This window comes from Balaenoptera borealis (genome assembly GCF_965194805.1).
Source record: "Balaenoptera borealis genome assembly, chromosome: 15".
Classification (NCBI taxonomy): domain Eukaryota; kingdom Metazoa; phylum Chordata; class Mammalia; order Artiodactyla; family Balaenopteridae; genus Balaenoptera; species Balaenoptera borealis.
The window spans coordinates 73,280,543-73,297,145 of NC_138871.1; the positions used below are offsets into that span (position 1 = coordinate 73,280,543).

The following is a 16,603-nucleotide window of genomic DNA, read 5'->3' on the forward strand; positions in this document are numbered from 1 at the left end:
CAAGTTAACTGCCTGCTAAAACAAAAACTCAGTATTAATCAGAGGAACAAAACAGAATCCAGACCCTTTACAATGTATCACTCATAATGTCCAAAATCACTAGACAAACAGGAAAACGTGACCCATACTTAAAACAAAGACAATCAACTGGAGACCAACTCTGAGATGGCCCACATGTTGGAATTAGCAGACAAGGATTTTAGGTCAACTATTATAGCTATGTTTAAGAAGTTATAGGAAAATATACTCACAATGAATGAACAGAAAACCTCAGCAGAAAAACAGAGACTGAAAAATAACCAAGTGGAAAATACAGTTCTTAAATTTAAAAAACAAACAAACTTAAATGGGCTTAACAGCAGATTGAAGATGACATAAAAAGAGTCAGTGAACTTGAATTCAAATCATTAGCATGTATCCAGTCTGGGAAACAGGAAGAAAAAAGATAGGAAAGTGAATAGAGTTGTAGCAACTTATGAGACAATAACAAAAGGTTCAACAAGTTGATAACTGGAGTCCCAGAAGTGATAAATAAAAGAATGGAACAGGAGAGGAAAGAAAGAAAGAAAGTTAGGAAGGAAGGAAGGAAGGAAGAAAAAAAAAAAAGACTGAAGAACTAATGGGTGAGATGAAAACCTCCACTTTCAGACAAAATAGAATAAGAAGGAACAGATTTATCCTACTACCTTAAAAAAAAAAAAAGTGAGGGGCTTCCCTGGTAGCGCAGTGGTTGAGAATCTGCCTGCCAATGCAGGGGACACGGGTTCGAGCCCTGGTCTGGGAAGATCCCACATGCCGCGGAGCAACTAGGCCCGTGAGCCACAACTACTGAGCCTGGGCGTCTGGAGCCTGTGCTCTGCAACAAGAGAGGCCGTGACAGTGAGAGGCCCGCGCACCACGATGAAGAGTGGCCCCCGCCTGCTGCAACTGGAGAAAGCCCTCGCACAGAAACGAAGACCCAGCACAGCCATAAATAAATAAATAAATAAATAAATAATTTTTTTTAAAAAAGTGAAACAACAGTTTTCAAGATACTGGACATCAGGCTATGAAGGACAGTGGCCCCTGAGATACAGAACACAAGGTGAGCCTTAAAATAGCTCATTAGAGCCTGGAGAGAATTTCCAGACTGTGGCACACAGAGGAGGAAATCAGGTGGAATCCACCTGTCTTCCTGAAATGAGGAGGGGAGCTGGGAGTCTGGGGAGGCCAGGGTAGCTACAGTTCATAGAGCACAGTACCAGAGGGAAGAAAGTCACACAGAGAAGGAGCTTTGGGGGTCTGCAGAGGATTAGATCTGTAGAGGGTCCCCCTTGCATCTTCAGGTGAATGCTGAACACTGTATGCATGTGGGGAAACTACCCAAAGAAACACTGGGCAAAGAAGTACCTGAAAGGATTAGGGGAACAATCCCTAGAGGTCACACAACCCCAGGAGTTATTCCTCTTAACATCAGCCAGGGTGACAAACTTTATGGTGCACAAAACAGAGTTGACTACTTAGAGGGGTTTTACAAAATAAGTACTAAAGCAAAATTGGCCATACACTAAATGATACTACAGTTCTGTCTACCAAGCTTCGTGGCAAGACATGAAAAAAATCAGACCGTGTCCAAGTAACTTAACCGCATCCCAGAACAAAGCTCAGCATATTTATTGGAAATCAAAAATATCCAGCACTCAACAAGGAAAAATTCACAATGTCTGGCATCCAATTAAAAAAATCACCAGGCATATAAAGAGGCAGGAAAATTTGACTAGTGAAAAGAATCAATCAAAACTACCCCACGGCTTCCCTGGTGGCCCAGTGGTTGAGAGTCCGCCTGCCAATGCAGGGGACACGGGTTCGGGCCCTGGTCCGGGAAGATCCCACATGCTGCGGAGCGGCTGGGCCCGTGAGCCGCGATTGCTGAGCCTGCGCGTCTGGAGCCTGTGCTCCGCAACGAGAGAGACCGTGGTGGTGAGGGGCCCGCCCACCGCGATGAGGGGTGGCCCCCGCTTGCCACAACTGGAGAGGGCCCTTGCAGAGAGACAAGGACCCAACACAGCCAAAAATAAATAAATAAATAAATAAATAAAAAAATAAAAAAAACTACCCCAGAGGAGACTTCCCTGGTGGTCCAGTGGCTAAGACTCTGTGCTCCCAATGCAGGGGACCTAGGTTTGATCCCTGCTCAGGGAACTAGATCCCACATGCCGCAACTAAGAGTTTGCAGGCCGCAACTAAAGATCCCACATGCCGCAACTAAGGATCCCACACCCAGCAACGAAGACCTGGCGCAGCCAAATAAATAAATATTTTTTAAAAAACTAACCCAGAAATGACACAGATGATATAATTATTAGACCAAGACATTAAAATAGTTCATAAGTGCATTCGCTAGACAAAACAGCAGACATTTTGAGACTTGGAAGATTTTTTAAAAGACCCCCTAAAAACTTAAAGGATTAAAAACCATGATGCCTGAAATGAAAGATACACCAGACAGGATTATCAGCAGATTGGATATTACAGAAGAAAAGATTAGTAAACTTAAAATCATAATAGAAGCTGTCCAAAATGAAATGCAGGGGGGAAAAGCCTGAAAAAATTTAACAGATAATCAGTGGGCTATGGGATAGCTTTAAGCAGGCGATTAAACATGTAATTTTATTTCCCAAAAGGAGAAGGGGTGGGGTAGAAAAAATATTTTAAGAAAGGATGGCTGAAATTTTTCCAAATGTGTTGGGAACTATACGCTCACCGATACTAGAGGTTCAATGAACTCTAAGCAGTAGAGAAGCTGGAACCTTCATACATTGCTGATGAGAATGTAAAATGGTACAGCCACTGTGGGAAACAGTAGGCAGCTCCTCAAAAAGTTAAACACAGAAGTACCATATGACTTAGCAATTCCATTCCTAGATTATATACCCAAGACAATTGAAAACATATGTTCACACAAAAATGTGTATACAAATGTTCACAGCAGCATTGTTCATAATAGTCAAATACTAGAAAAAATCCAAATGCCCATCCACTGATGAATGGATAAATAAAATGTGGTACATCCATATACTGGAGTTATCATTTGCCCATAAAAAAGAATGAAGTGCTGATACATGCTACAACGTGGATGAACCATGAAAACAGTATGCTAAGTGGAAGAAGTCAGACACAAAGGACCACATACTACATGATTCCATTTGTATAAAATCTCCAGAATAGACAAATCTAAGAGAAAGTAGACTAGCAGTTGCCAGAGAACAAGGGAGAAGGGAATGGAAAATGACTGCTAAAGGGTATGAGTTTCCTTTTTGGGGTAATGAAAATGTTCTGGAATTAGAGAGGTGATGGTTATACAACCTTGTGGATATACTAAAAACAACTGAATTGCACACTTTAAGGTAGTGAATTTTAAATTAAAAAATGCACAAAATATTTGAACGAACACTTCATCAACGAATATATATAAATGGCAAGTAAAACATAAAAAGAGGCTCAACATCATTAGTTATTAGGGAAATGCAAATTAAAAACACAATGAGGGACTTGCCTGATGGTCCAGTGGTAAAGAATCCGACTTACAATGCAGGGGACGCGGGTTCGATCCCTAGTCAGGGAACTGGGATCCCACATGCCATGGGGCAACTAAGCTCGCGCACCACAACTACTGAGCTTGCACACCTCAACTAGAGAGGCTGCATGCCGCAAACTACAGAGCCCACACAACCTGGAGCCTGCACGTCGCAACTAGAGAAGAGAAAACCTGCACGCCACAACTAGAGAGAAGCCCACGCACCACAACAGAGATCCCGCATGCCTCAACGAAGATCCCACGAGGTGCAACTAGGACCCGACACAGCCAAAAATTTTTTTTTTAATTTTTTAAAAAACCACACAATGAAATGTGACTCTACATCTTTTAGAACGACTCAAAAGACTACACACACACACACACACACACACACACACACACACACACAGACTGTACCAAACGCTGGCTAGGATGTGAAACACTGGAACTCCCATACACCGCTAGTGGAAATATAAAATATAACTTTGGAAAACAGTTTGGCAGTTTCATAAAATATTAAATTCATTTACCATATGACCTAGGCATTCCACAAGTAGATGTTTACCCAAGAGTAATGAAAATATATGTCCATATAAAGACATGTACATGAATGTTCCTAGCAGCTTTATTTGTAATAGCCAAAAACTATAAGCAATCCAAATGTCCAATGACAGAATGGACAAACTGGGGTATATAGCATTCAGCAAAAAAAAAAAAAAAAGGAACTAAGTACTGAAACATGAAACAACATGGATGAACTGTAAATTATACTGAATGAAAGAAGCCAGACAAAAATAATACATACCATAAGATTACATTTGTATAAAAAAATTTAAATGCAAAATAAACTACAGTGAGATTGGTTCAAGATGGCAGAGTAGAAGGACGTGCTCTCACTCCCTCCTGCGAGAGCACCGGAATCACAACTAATTGCTGAACAATCATCAACAGGAAGACACTGGAACTCACCAAAAAAGATACCCCACATCCAAAGACAAAGGAGAAGCCACAATGAGATGGTAGGAGGGGCGCAATCACAGTAAAATCAAATCCCGTATCTGCTGGGTGGGTGACTCACAAACTGGAGAACACTTATACCAGATAAGTCTACCCACTGGAGTGAAGGTTCTGAGCCCCACGTCAGGCTTCCCAACCTGGGGATCCAGCAACAGGAGGACGAATTCCTAAAGAATCAGACTTTGAAGGTTAGCGGGATTTGAGTGCAGGACTTTGACAGGACTGGGGGAAACAGAGACTCTACTCTTGGAGGGCACACATAAAGCACTGTGCGCATCAGGACCCAGGGGAAGGAGCAGTGACCCCATAGGAGACTGAACCAGACCTACCTGCTAGTGTTGGAGGGTCTCCTGCAGAGGCAGGGGGTGGCTGTGTCTCACCACGAGGACAAGGACACTGGCAGCAGAAGTTCTGGGAACTACTCCTTGGCATGAGCCCTCCCAGAGTCTGCCATTAGCCCCACCAAAGAGCCCAGGTAGGCTCCAGTATTGGGTTGCCTCAGGCCAAACAACCAACAGGGAGGGAACCCAGCCCCACCCATCAGCAGACAAGAGAATTAAAGTTTTACTGAGCTCTGCCCACCAGAGCAACAGTCAGCTCTACCACCAGTCCCTCCCATCAGGAAACTTGCACAAGCCTCTTAGATAGCCTCATCCACCAGAGGGCAGACAGCAAAAGAAAGAAGAACTACAATCCTGCAGCCTGTGGAACAAACACCACATTCACAGAAAGACAGACAAGATGAAAAGGCAGAGGGCTGTGTACCAGATGAAGGAACAAGACAAAAACCCAGAAAAACAACTCAATGAAGTGGAGATAGGCAGCCTTCCAGAAAAAGAATTCAAAATAATGATAGTGAAGATGATCCAGGACCTCGGAAATAGAATGGAGGCAAAGATCGAGAAGATGCAAGAAATGTTTAACAAAGACCTAGAAGAATTAAAGAACAAACAAACAGAGATGAACAATACAATAACTGAAATGAAAACTACACTAGAAGGAATCAATAGCAGAATAACTGAGGCAGAAGAACAGATAAGTGACCTGGAAGACAGAATGGTGGAATTCACTGCATCGGGACAGAATAAAGAAAAAAGAATGAAAAGAAATGAGGCCAGCCTAAGAGACCTCTGGGACAACATTAAACGCAACAACATTCACATATTATAGGGGTCCCAGAAGGAGAAGAGAGAGAGAAAGGACCCAAGAAAACATTTGAAGAGATTATAGTCGAAAACTTCCCAAACATGGGAAAGGAAACAGCCACCCAAATCCAGGAAGCGTAGAGAGTCCCATACAGGATAAACCCAAGGAGGAACACGCCGAGACACACAGTAATCAAATTGGCAAAAATTAAAGACAAGAACTATTATTGAAAGCAGCAAGGGAAAAACGACAAATAACATACAAGGGAACTCCCATAAAGTTAACAGCTGATTTCTCAGCAGAAACTCTACAAGCCAGAAGGGAGTGGCATGATATACTTAAAGTGGGGAAGAACCTACAGCCAAGATTACTCTACCCAGCAAGGATCTCATTCAGATTTGATGGAGAAATCAAAAGCTTTACAGACAAGCAAAAGCTAAGAGAATTCAGCACCACCAAACCAGCTCTACAACAAATGCTAAAGGAACTTCTCTAAGGGGGAAACACAAGAGAAGAAAAGGACCTACAAAAACAAACCCAAAACAATTAAGAAAACGGTAATAGGAACATACATATCGACAATTACCTTAAACGTGAATGAATTAAATGCTCCAACCAAAAGACACAGGCTCGCTGAATGGATACAAAAACAAGACCCATATATATGCTGTCTACAAGAGACCCACTTCAGACCTAGGGGACACACAGAGACTGAAAGTGAGGGGATGGAAAAAGATACTCCATGCAAATGGAAATCAAAAGAATGCTGGAGTAGCAATAGTTGTATCAGATAAAATAGACTTTAAAATAAAGAATGTTAAAAGAGACAAGGAAGGGCACTACATAATGATCAAGGGATCAATTCGAGAAGAAGATAAAACAATTATAAATATACATGCACCCAACATAGGAGCACCTCAATATATAAAGCAACTGCTAACAACTATAAAAGAGGAAATCGACAGTAAGACAATAATAGTGGGGGACTTTAACACCTCAGTTACACCAATGGACACATCACCCAAACAGAAAATTACTAAGGAAACACAAGCTTTAAATGACACAATAGGCCAGATAGATTTAATTGATATTTATAGGACATTCCATTCAAAAACAGCAGATTACACTTTCTTCTCAAGTGTGCACGGAACATTCTCTAGGATAGATCACATCTTGGGTCACAAATCAAGCCTCAGTACATTTAAGAAAATTGAAATAATATCAAGCTTCTTTTCTGACCACAACGCTATGAGATTAGAAATCAATTACAGGAAAAAAAATGTAAAAAACACAAACACATGGAGGCTAAACAATACGTTACTAAAGAACCAAGAGATCACTGAAGAAATCAAAGAGGAAATCAAAAAATACCTAGAGACAAATGACAATGAAAACACGATGATCCAAAACCTATGGGATGCAGCAAAAGCAGTTCTAAGAGAGAAGTTTATAGCAATACAATCCTACCTCAAGAAACAAAAAACATCTCGAATAAACCATCTAACCTTACACCTAAAGGAACCAGAGAAAGAACAAAACCCAAAATTAGTAGAAGGAAAGAAATAATAAAGATCACAGCAGAAATAAGTGAAATAGAAACAAAGAAAACAATAGCAAAGATGAATAAAACTAAAAGCTGGTTCTCTGAGAAGATAAACAAAATTGATAAACCATTAGCCAGACTTATCAAGAAAAAGAGGGAGAGGACTCAAATCAATAAAATTAGGAATGAAAAAGAAGTTACAACAGACACCACAGAAATATAAACCATCCTAAGAGACTACTACAAGCGACTTTATGCCAATAAAATGGACAACCTGGAAGAAATGGACAAATTCTTAGAAAGGTATATCCTTCCACGACTGAACCAGGAAGAAATAGAAAATACAAAGAGACCAATCACAAATAATGAAATTGAAACTGTGATTAAAAATCTTCCAACAAACAGGAGTCCAGGACCAGATGGCTTCACAGGTGAATTCTATCAAACGTTTAGAGAAGAGCTAACACCCATCCTTCTCAAACTCTTCCAAAAAACTGCAGAGGAAGGAACACTCCCAAACTCATTCTAGGAGGCCACCATCACACTGATACCAAAACCAGACAAAGATACTACAAAAAAAGAAAATTACAGACCAATATCACTCATGAATATAGATGCAAAAATCCTCAACAAAATACTAGCAAACAGAATTCAATAACACATTAAAAGGATCATACACCATGATCACGTGGGATTTATCCCAGGGATGCAAGGATTCTTCAATATACACAAATCAATCAATGTGATACACCATATTAACAAACTGAAGAAGAAAAACCATATGATCATCTCAATAGATGCAGACAAAGCTTTTGACAAAATTCAACACCCATTTATGATAAAAACTCTCCAGAAAATGGGCATAGAGGGAACCTACCTCAACATAATAAAGGCCATATACGACAAACCCACAGCAAACATCATTCTCAATGGTGAAAAACTGAAAGCATTTCCTCTAAGATCAGGAACAAGACAAGGATGTCCACTCTCACCACTATTATTCAACATAGTTTTGGAAGTCCTAGCCATGGCAATCAGAGAAGAAAAAGAAATAAAAGGAATACAAATTGAAAAGAAGAAGTAAAACTGTCACTGTTTGCAGATGACATGATACTATACATAGAGAATCCTAAAGATGCCACCAGAAAACTACTAGAGCTAATCAATGAATCTGGTAAAGTTGCAGGATACAAAATTAATGCACAGAAATCTCTTGCATTCTTATATACTAATGATGAAAAATCTGAAAGAGAAATTAAGGAAACACTCCCATTTACCACTGCAACAAAAAGAATAAAATACCTAGGAATAAACCTACCTAGGGAGACAACAGACCTGTATGCAGAACTATAAGACACTGATGAAAGAAATTAAAGATGATACCAACAGATGGAGAGATATACCATGTTCTTGGATTGGAAGAATCAACATTGTGAAAATGACTATACTACCCAAAGCAATCTACAGATTCAATGCAATCCCTATCAAACTACCAATGGCATTCTTTACGGAACTAGAACAAATCATCTTAAAATTTGTATGGAGACACAAAAGACCCTGAATAGCCAAAGCAGTCTTGAGGGAAAAAAACGGAGCTGGAGGAATCAGACTCCCTGACTTCAGACTAAACTACAAAGCTACAGTAATCAAGACAATATGGTACTGGCACAAAAACAGAAACATAGATCAATGGAACAAGATAGAAAGCCCAGAGATAAACCCACGCACCTATGGTCAACTAATCTATGACAAAGCAGGCAAAGATATACAGTGGAGAAAAGATGGTCTCTTCAATAAGTGGTGCTGGGAAAACTGGACAGCTACATGTAAAAGAATGAAAGTAGAACACTCCCTAACACCATACACAAAAATGAACTCAAAATGGATTCGAGACCTAAATGTAAGACTGGACACTATAAAACTCTTAGAGGAAAACATAGGAAGAACACTCTTTGACATAAATCACAGCAAGATCTTTTTTGATCCACCTCCTAGAGTAATGGAAATAAAAACAAAAATAAACAAATGGGACCTAATGAAACTTCAAAGCTTTTGCACAGCAAAGGAAACCATAAACAAGACGAAAAGACAACCCTCAGAATGGGAGAAAATATTTGCAAACGAATCAATGGACAAAGGATTAATCTCCAAAATATATAAACAGCTCATGCAGCTCAATATTAAAAAAGCAAACAACCCAATCCAAAAATCGGCAGAAGACCTAAATAGACATTTCTCCAAAGAAGACATACAGATGGCCAAGAAGCACATGAAAAGCTGCTCAACCTAATTATTAGAGAAATGCAAATCAAAACTACAATGAGGTATCACCTCACACCAGTTAGAATGGGCATCATCAGAAAATCTACAAACAACAAATGCTGGGGAGGGTGTGGAGAAAAGGGAACCCTCTTGCACTGTTGGTGGGAATGTAAATTGATACAGCCACTATGGAGAACAGTATGGAGGTTCCTTAAAAAACTAAAAATAGAATTACCATATGACCCAGCAATCCCACTACTGGGCATATACCCAGAGAAAACCATAATTCATAAAGACACATGCACCCCAATGTTCACTGCAGCACTATTTACAATAGCCAGGTCATGGAAGCAACCTAAATGCCCAGAGACAGACAAATGGATAAAGAAGATGTGGTACATATATACAATACAATATTACTCAGCCATAAAAAGGAATGAAATTGAGTCATTTGTAGATACATGGATGGATCTAGAGACTGTCATACAGAGTGAAGTAAGTCAGAAAGAGACAAACAAATATCATATATTAACACATACATGTGGAACCTAGAAAAATGGTACAGATGAACCGGTTTGCAGGGCAGCAACAGAGACACAGATATAGAGAACAAACATATGGACACCAAGGGGGGGAAAGTGGTGGGGGGGGAGGTTGGATGAATTGGGAGATTGGGATTGACATGTATACACTAATATGTATAAAATGGATGATTAATAAGAACCTGCTGTATAAAAAATAAATAAAATTCAAAAAAAAAAATTTAAAAAATTAAAATAAAATTTAAGAAAAATAAAATATAGTGATAGAAAGCAGGCAGCGAGGGGGCACTCACAAAAGGACACAATGAAGAAACTTTGGGAGTATTGACTATGTTCACTGTCTCGACTGCGGTAATGGCTTCATGTGTGTATACATAGCTAAGAACTTATCAAACTGTACACATCAAATACATGCAGTTTACTGTATATCAAGTATACCTTAATAAAGCTGTGTAGAAAAAAAGAATCTAAAAAAACAAAACCACAACATATATACATTTGGGTGATGCAGTTAAAGCAGTGCTTCAGGAGAAACTTTATAACTTTGTTATACTAGAAAAGGTATATAAGCAATGACCTATGATTCCATGTTAAACTGAAAATGGAGAGCAAAGTAAACACAAGCTTAACAGAAAGAAAGGGATAATAAAGAATAGAATAGAAAACACAGAGAATAATATATTTAGCACAGACCACTTGTCAGTGCAACCACCCAAGTATAAACTTCAGAATGCCATTACTACTGTACCTCCATGAAGGAAAGTGGCTGGGGCTCCAGCCATTCGTTTGAGCTCTTGAGCTTGGGAAGTCTGTCAGTTATCACATCATCATTGTCTGAACTTTTCATTGTGGTCACAAATAACAGAGCCCCTAGAAAAACTAAAAAATTAGCTTACTTAGTAACGAGAATTTAGATTTATTCTCTCTTCTATTTGATTAATAATCACTATTCGTGGCCGTGAACGGACGTGGAACGGATTCTGAACTTTAGACACCCACGCTTTCCCTAAGAAGAGGGGCCTTCACCCAGGCTTCTGCTCGTGTCTTCCGAGCCAGCCTCCTTTAAGCAGGGGCGCTCTCTCCAGACCCACCCGCCGTCCCCTCGAATCCCAGGCTTCCCACAACGTGGCCCAATGGAGCCGGTGTGGCAATTCTCAGCCTGGCCTCTAGGAGTCGCATCTGCAGTTTTCGGAGTGGGCAGAGTTGCAGCCTTCTGGTTCCTGAAGCACACCCAGGATGGGCTTCTTAGAGAAAGGAAGGGCTTTTGAACACAATCAGCTTGTCTTCAAGCTCTGACAGGCCCAAACCGCCACCCCCAGCCCCTCAGCCCCGTCCAGCCCGTGCCTGAGGGAGGAGCACCCACGACCCCGCCCCTTCCCTCCTACCCCGTTGGAAAGGTGCGTGTGGCCTCCGCCCGGCCTGGAGGAAAAGCTGCAGGCCGCGACAGGTACCTCAGCTCCCCTCCCTCGATTAGCAGGGCCTTCGGTTCTCTAGCACCACGACAGGGCCGGGCCCGACAGCCCACGGCGCCTGAGTCATCGGCTGCGGCGGGAGAGTGAGCCCGTCCCACCTGAGGCCCAGTCAGCTCGCGCCCGTCGCCGCGGTAGATTAAGAACGTTTCACGTCCAGAGATTCGGTCGGAGCACCCCACGACCCCTCCGCCGCGGCGGACAAGGAGCCCGCGCGCCGCCGAGGAGGCCAAAGGACTCCGAATTTCGCGGGACCTCCCGGTCCGGAGACTCGGCCGCTGTGTCCCTGAGCCCAGCGCAGGTGCGCTACCGCAGACCTGTCTGGCTGAGAAGAAACCAGGAAAGTCGTAGCTCTGGAGCCCAAGGGCTGGTCGTGGTCTGCGGTCGGAGCCGTAGCGCTTCTCGGTGACGGGCAACTGCCGCAGCCAATAGCTGGGCTCGTCGCCCTCTCGCCCCGCCTCCCCCCGCGTCCGTTGACCGCCGCATGCGCTTCAAGCCAGCCTTTGGTTGAGTGTTGGGCTCCTTCCCGAGAGCCAGGGGGCTTCTCCTGGTCTGGCCCGCCGCGATCCCCCAAACCCTCTGCCCCTCCTGTGCGTCTCCGCAGCCAACCAGACTGGACATTAACACACCCTCCCTCGCCCTCAGTAACCCCGCTCCAGGGAACCCCCGTGGGCCAAATCGCCGCGAAGGGAATGGCGGGCTAGGGGCTCCTGCCCTTAGGATCCCTTGGAATGACGAGTGTTTGTGGAGTTTGTCCCGATGAGGAGGGCCCAAGAAGACTTGGGAACTTGTGCGGAAAATGCCGCTTTAGGTGCCTTAAGGTGTTTTTAGTCCCTGGGGTATTGATCAGTGCCCATAGTTGGTGCTGATGTTGGTCAGCGGGAAGGGAACGTGAGGACTCATGACCAGTATATCTCATTTAGTCTTGTTTACTTCAGTAGTTCTCCATTTCGTCAGGTTTTTAATTTTTTTAGTTTTAATCCTAAGTGATTCTGATGCAAACCATTGACATAGATAGAAAATTACGAGCTGTGATTTTTCCAAACTCATAACCCTCTCTGTGAACTGATTTTCTATGATTCTGCTTTCCTCTTGAGTATTGGTGGGCACTGGATGATGGAACTCCATTTTCACCCTTCATCTTTTCAAAGTGCACATGCTGATGTTAAAGCTGTCCGGGGTGTCTTAGGGACATTTGTATTCACAGGGCTTTTAAAAGCTAGCCAGAGCAGATCGTTTCAACTGCAGTTCCCTTTTTCAGGGCTGAGGGCGCATGAGCCATTTGCAGAACTTACTGTTAGATACACTCCTGGGAACAAAGCATGTGGACAATGCAGCCCTCATCAAACTCCAGGAGCAGAGCCTATGTGTAGCATCACCTGGATTTAGTGTAAGAAAAAAACAGGTTTGGGCATAAGAGTTTAAATCTTTTTCTGTAAAGGCTATAGACAGTACACAAAAGAATGGGAGTGACTATGTTCCAATAAAACTTTATGAACACTGAAATTTGAATTTCATGTAATTTTTACATATCACAAAATATTATTATTTTGATTTTTTTTTTCAACTACTTAAAAATGTAAAAACCATTCTTCGTTTGCAGGCCTACAAAAACTGGTAGTGGGACAAATTTGACCAGCCCACCATAGGTTGCCAACTTCTAGTCTATTTAACCTCCGCAGGTAATGCCCAGTGATGTCCGAACACTTGTGAATGGATTTGCCAAGAACCCTTTGAAAACCAGAAGAGAAGGATTGTATTTCAAGGAGAAGGACTACAAATGTGTCCGGGCAGATGACTATTCTCTTTATGCTAAGAGTGTGAGTGTTCAAGATTTGAAGACAACTTCGTAAAAACATTAAGAAAAGAATTTGACTCCAATTTTCAGTGCCTCTCCTGATCCTATCTTTAAAACAGACTAAGCCTGTTACTGCAATGGCAATGTTTGAGATAGCAGTCTAGTGCCAGGAAGGAACATGTAAAAGAAAGTACTAACAGAGAGCCTGGTTTTGAGAAATGTTCATTCCAGAATTTATCAACTGAAACTTGCCTGAACTGTCTCTCTCCACTGCAATTATCCCTCATACTCTACATTCTCCTTCTTTAAAAAACAAAGTGATATTACTCTTGTGCTTAAAACGTCTGTTGGTTCACTGTTGCCTAATAAGGGATTAAGGGGATGACAGTCATATTTCTGGATGCCCTATATTATGGGTTAGGCACACTTCACCCACATTATAAACTAAGTAGCCTCATTTACAGATGAGGAAACTGAGGCTTAACCAGGTTAAATAACTCTTCCATAGTCATACAGCAGAAAATGGAGGTGCTGGGATTCAAGCCCAGAGCTATCTAATTCCAAAATGTATTTCCTTTCCATGACATCTGTTGTTCTCACTGGGATAGGGGTATATTACAATCAATTCGGGGGCTTTTTTCAGAATACACATGCTGTTATTACAACAGTCTAAAACTTTTTGACAGCTAAATTAGTGAAAGAGTGGAGAGTCCAAAAACAAACATAATGAATATGGAAGTCAGGAAACAGTGAAAAATGTGGCTGGCGCCTAACTTCTTGTCCTGTAATTAGAACCAAGAGAAGGGCATTCTGTTTTATTTTTATCCAGGAAAACACTGGTGTGGTTGTTGTGAAGACCCGTCTGTATCTTCTGGTGGCAACTTACACTGAGGGCATGTATCCTAGTGTCTGTGTGGAAGCCACAGAGAAATTGGGTAAGTTTGCTCCCAATGCCTGTCTTTGTTCCCTGTGGTAGTCAACTCTTCTGACTGCAAGTAACCCAATCAAACCAGCTAGGGTAGAAAGGAGGAATTTATAGGAAGGGTACCGGGGTTACTTATATAACCGGTGAAAGGACAGAGTGCAGCTGAGCCACAAGGAAAATGGATTCCAGGGACTGGAACACTGCTAGAACTCTTCTCTAGTCTCTCCTAAGAGGGTCAGCTTTGTTCCATCCCATTGCAGACTGCCTCCTTTCCTGGTGGTGTCATGGTCGAGCCTTGCATCCTATCTCTTAATTTCTTTTAGAACCCTGATCTGACAAGTCTTAGGTCATATAGTTTACCTTTATATCAGTCAGCTGGGGTTAGGAGGTGGGAAGGGCAGGGTAAAAAAGCAGAGATGTAGTTGCTGGGGGCCATCCTCTATAAAAGGATTTTCTATGGAAAAAGAAATTACTGTGAGCCAGGCTTATTGGTATCTGCTGCATTCCCCTTCCATGTCTCTATGTTTTTAAATAAAGATCTAATGTAGAACTAACTGGGAAATTATATCTATGAGAGTTGAGCTTAATAAACGATAAATTGTATCTGTGTTTAGATTTTTTAATCTAAATTTAAATTTCTTTTTTTTAGCAGTTTTAGTAGTCACTTTTTTAAAAAATATTTATTTATTTATTTAGCTGGCTGTGCCAGGTCTTAGTTGCAGCAGGCAGGCTCCTTAGTTGTGGCATGCGAACTCTTAGTTGCAGAATGCATGTGGGGTCTAGTTCCCCGACCAGGGATCGAACCCAGGCCCCCTGCACTGGGAGCGCAGAGTCTTAGCCACTGTGCCACCAGGGAAGTCCCCTAAATTTAAATTTCTAAAAAAAAGTTTTTGTTGGAGTTGCTTGAACACTCCTTTGAAATAGTAGAATCCTCTATCTACTTCTGCTAGTGAGGAAAGCAGCCAATCTTTCATTCTTTCAACGAATTCTCAGTGACGACCTACATGTATGTGCACTGCACTATCCTAATAAACTAGGAAATCAAAGCTGGTTAAGATAGTCTCTGCCTTCCATGCCTCTATACGATAGGTGCTGCCCTATCTGCCTGAAATATCTTACCTTTCTGTCCCTGCCCTTTCACATCTAGTTGGCAAATTCCTAATCATCATTGAAAACCCAAATCAGATCTTGGGCTTCTCTCTACTGTGCTATGTATTTTATGCATACCTTTATTATTACTGACATTAGAGTCCTTTGTTTACCTTGATTGTGAGCCCCTAGAAAGCAAGAATTTCGTCTTAATCCAGTCCCTAAAACAGTGTCTAATGATGAGTAGGAAATTAATGCATGTTTGATGAACAGATAAATGAATGACCTCTGCCTAGCAGAATCTGGGAGGGCTCCAGACAGCTGAATCTTTTTTTTTTTAATTAATTTTTATTGGAGTATAGTTGCTTTACAATGTTGTGTTAGTTTCTACCATACCTCAAAGTGAATCAGCTATACGTATACATATATCCCCTCTTTTTTGGATTTCCTTCCCATTTAGGTCACCACAGAGCATTAAGTAGAGTTCCCTGTGCCATACAGTAGGTTCTCATTAGTTACCTATTTTATACATAGTATCAATAGTGTATATATGTCAATCCCAATCTCCCAATTCCTCCCACCCCCTCCTTTCCCCCTTGGTACCCATAGTTTGTTCTCTACATCTGTGTCTCTATTTCTGCTTTGCAAATAAGATCATCTATACCATTTTTCAGACAGCTGAATCTTAAAGGATTAATTGAGAAATTAACTACCGTCACAGAAACTACACACACACAAAATGTATATAAGACAGACCTTCACAGTTGTCATAAATAGTTCCCTGGCATGGATTGTCATAAACCATGCTACACAGCTGGCAATGAGGTATTCTAGGAGCAAATAGGACTGAGCATAGGCAAGACACAACTTAGGAAGCACCTAACAGGAGGGGTGAACTCCAACATGGGAGGAACAGGCAATTACAACCACCGAGGATCTTTCCTGAGCAGGTGTCAGGATTTAAGGGAGGTTCAGTTTCAGTAGAGTAGGGCAGGAGTAGGAGGACAGAACGGAGACTTGTATATCTGGGCTAATTATCGAATTAAAGCTATGCAGAAAAGGAAGCCAGGAAGATGAGCAATTAGGCTCTAAAGAGGCCAGACTCTATCCTATCAGCTGTGGCCCAGGGCTAATTCCCCAGGTATCCTGTGGAGAAGACCAGAGAAGTTGCCTGACCACTGTAATGTAGATTCTGTGGCTGGCACTAAAGAGTGCTTAGGGCTACAAGAGACTGCAAAGAATGTGTGTTATTTAGA

At 41.7% G+C, this 16,603-nt stretch overlaps 1 protein-coding gene across 16 annotated transcripts in view; it reads right to left on the reverse strand.

Annotated features, from left to right (window-relative positions):
- Positions 1-16,603, reverse strand: part of LOC309612557 (protein FAM228B) — a gene marked incomplete at its 3' end in the record, with an annotated part of 89,423 nt that overhangs the window by 22,808 nt on the left and 50,012 nt on the right. For 10 of the 16 annotated variants that reach the window (XR_014235276.1, XR_014235277.1, XR_014235278.1 and 7 more), the window contains 2 exons: positions 12,831-12,914; positions 10,815-10,945 (listed from right to left, as the gene is read on the reverse strand). Coding sequence is in view for 13 of the 16 variants with exons in the window: in XM_082358438.1 (XP_082214564.1) it covers positions 10,815-10,945; positions 12,831-12,914 (215 nt within the window). Of the gene's footprint in view, positions 1-10,814; positions 10,946-11,065; positions 11,410-11,451; positions 12,795-12,830; positions 12,915-16,603 lie in introns of those variants that run through there. The other 6 variants (XM_082358435.1, XM_082358434.1, XM_082358433.1 and 3 more) reach the window with 6 other exon arrangements.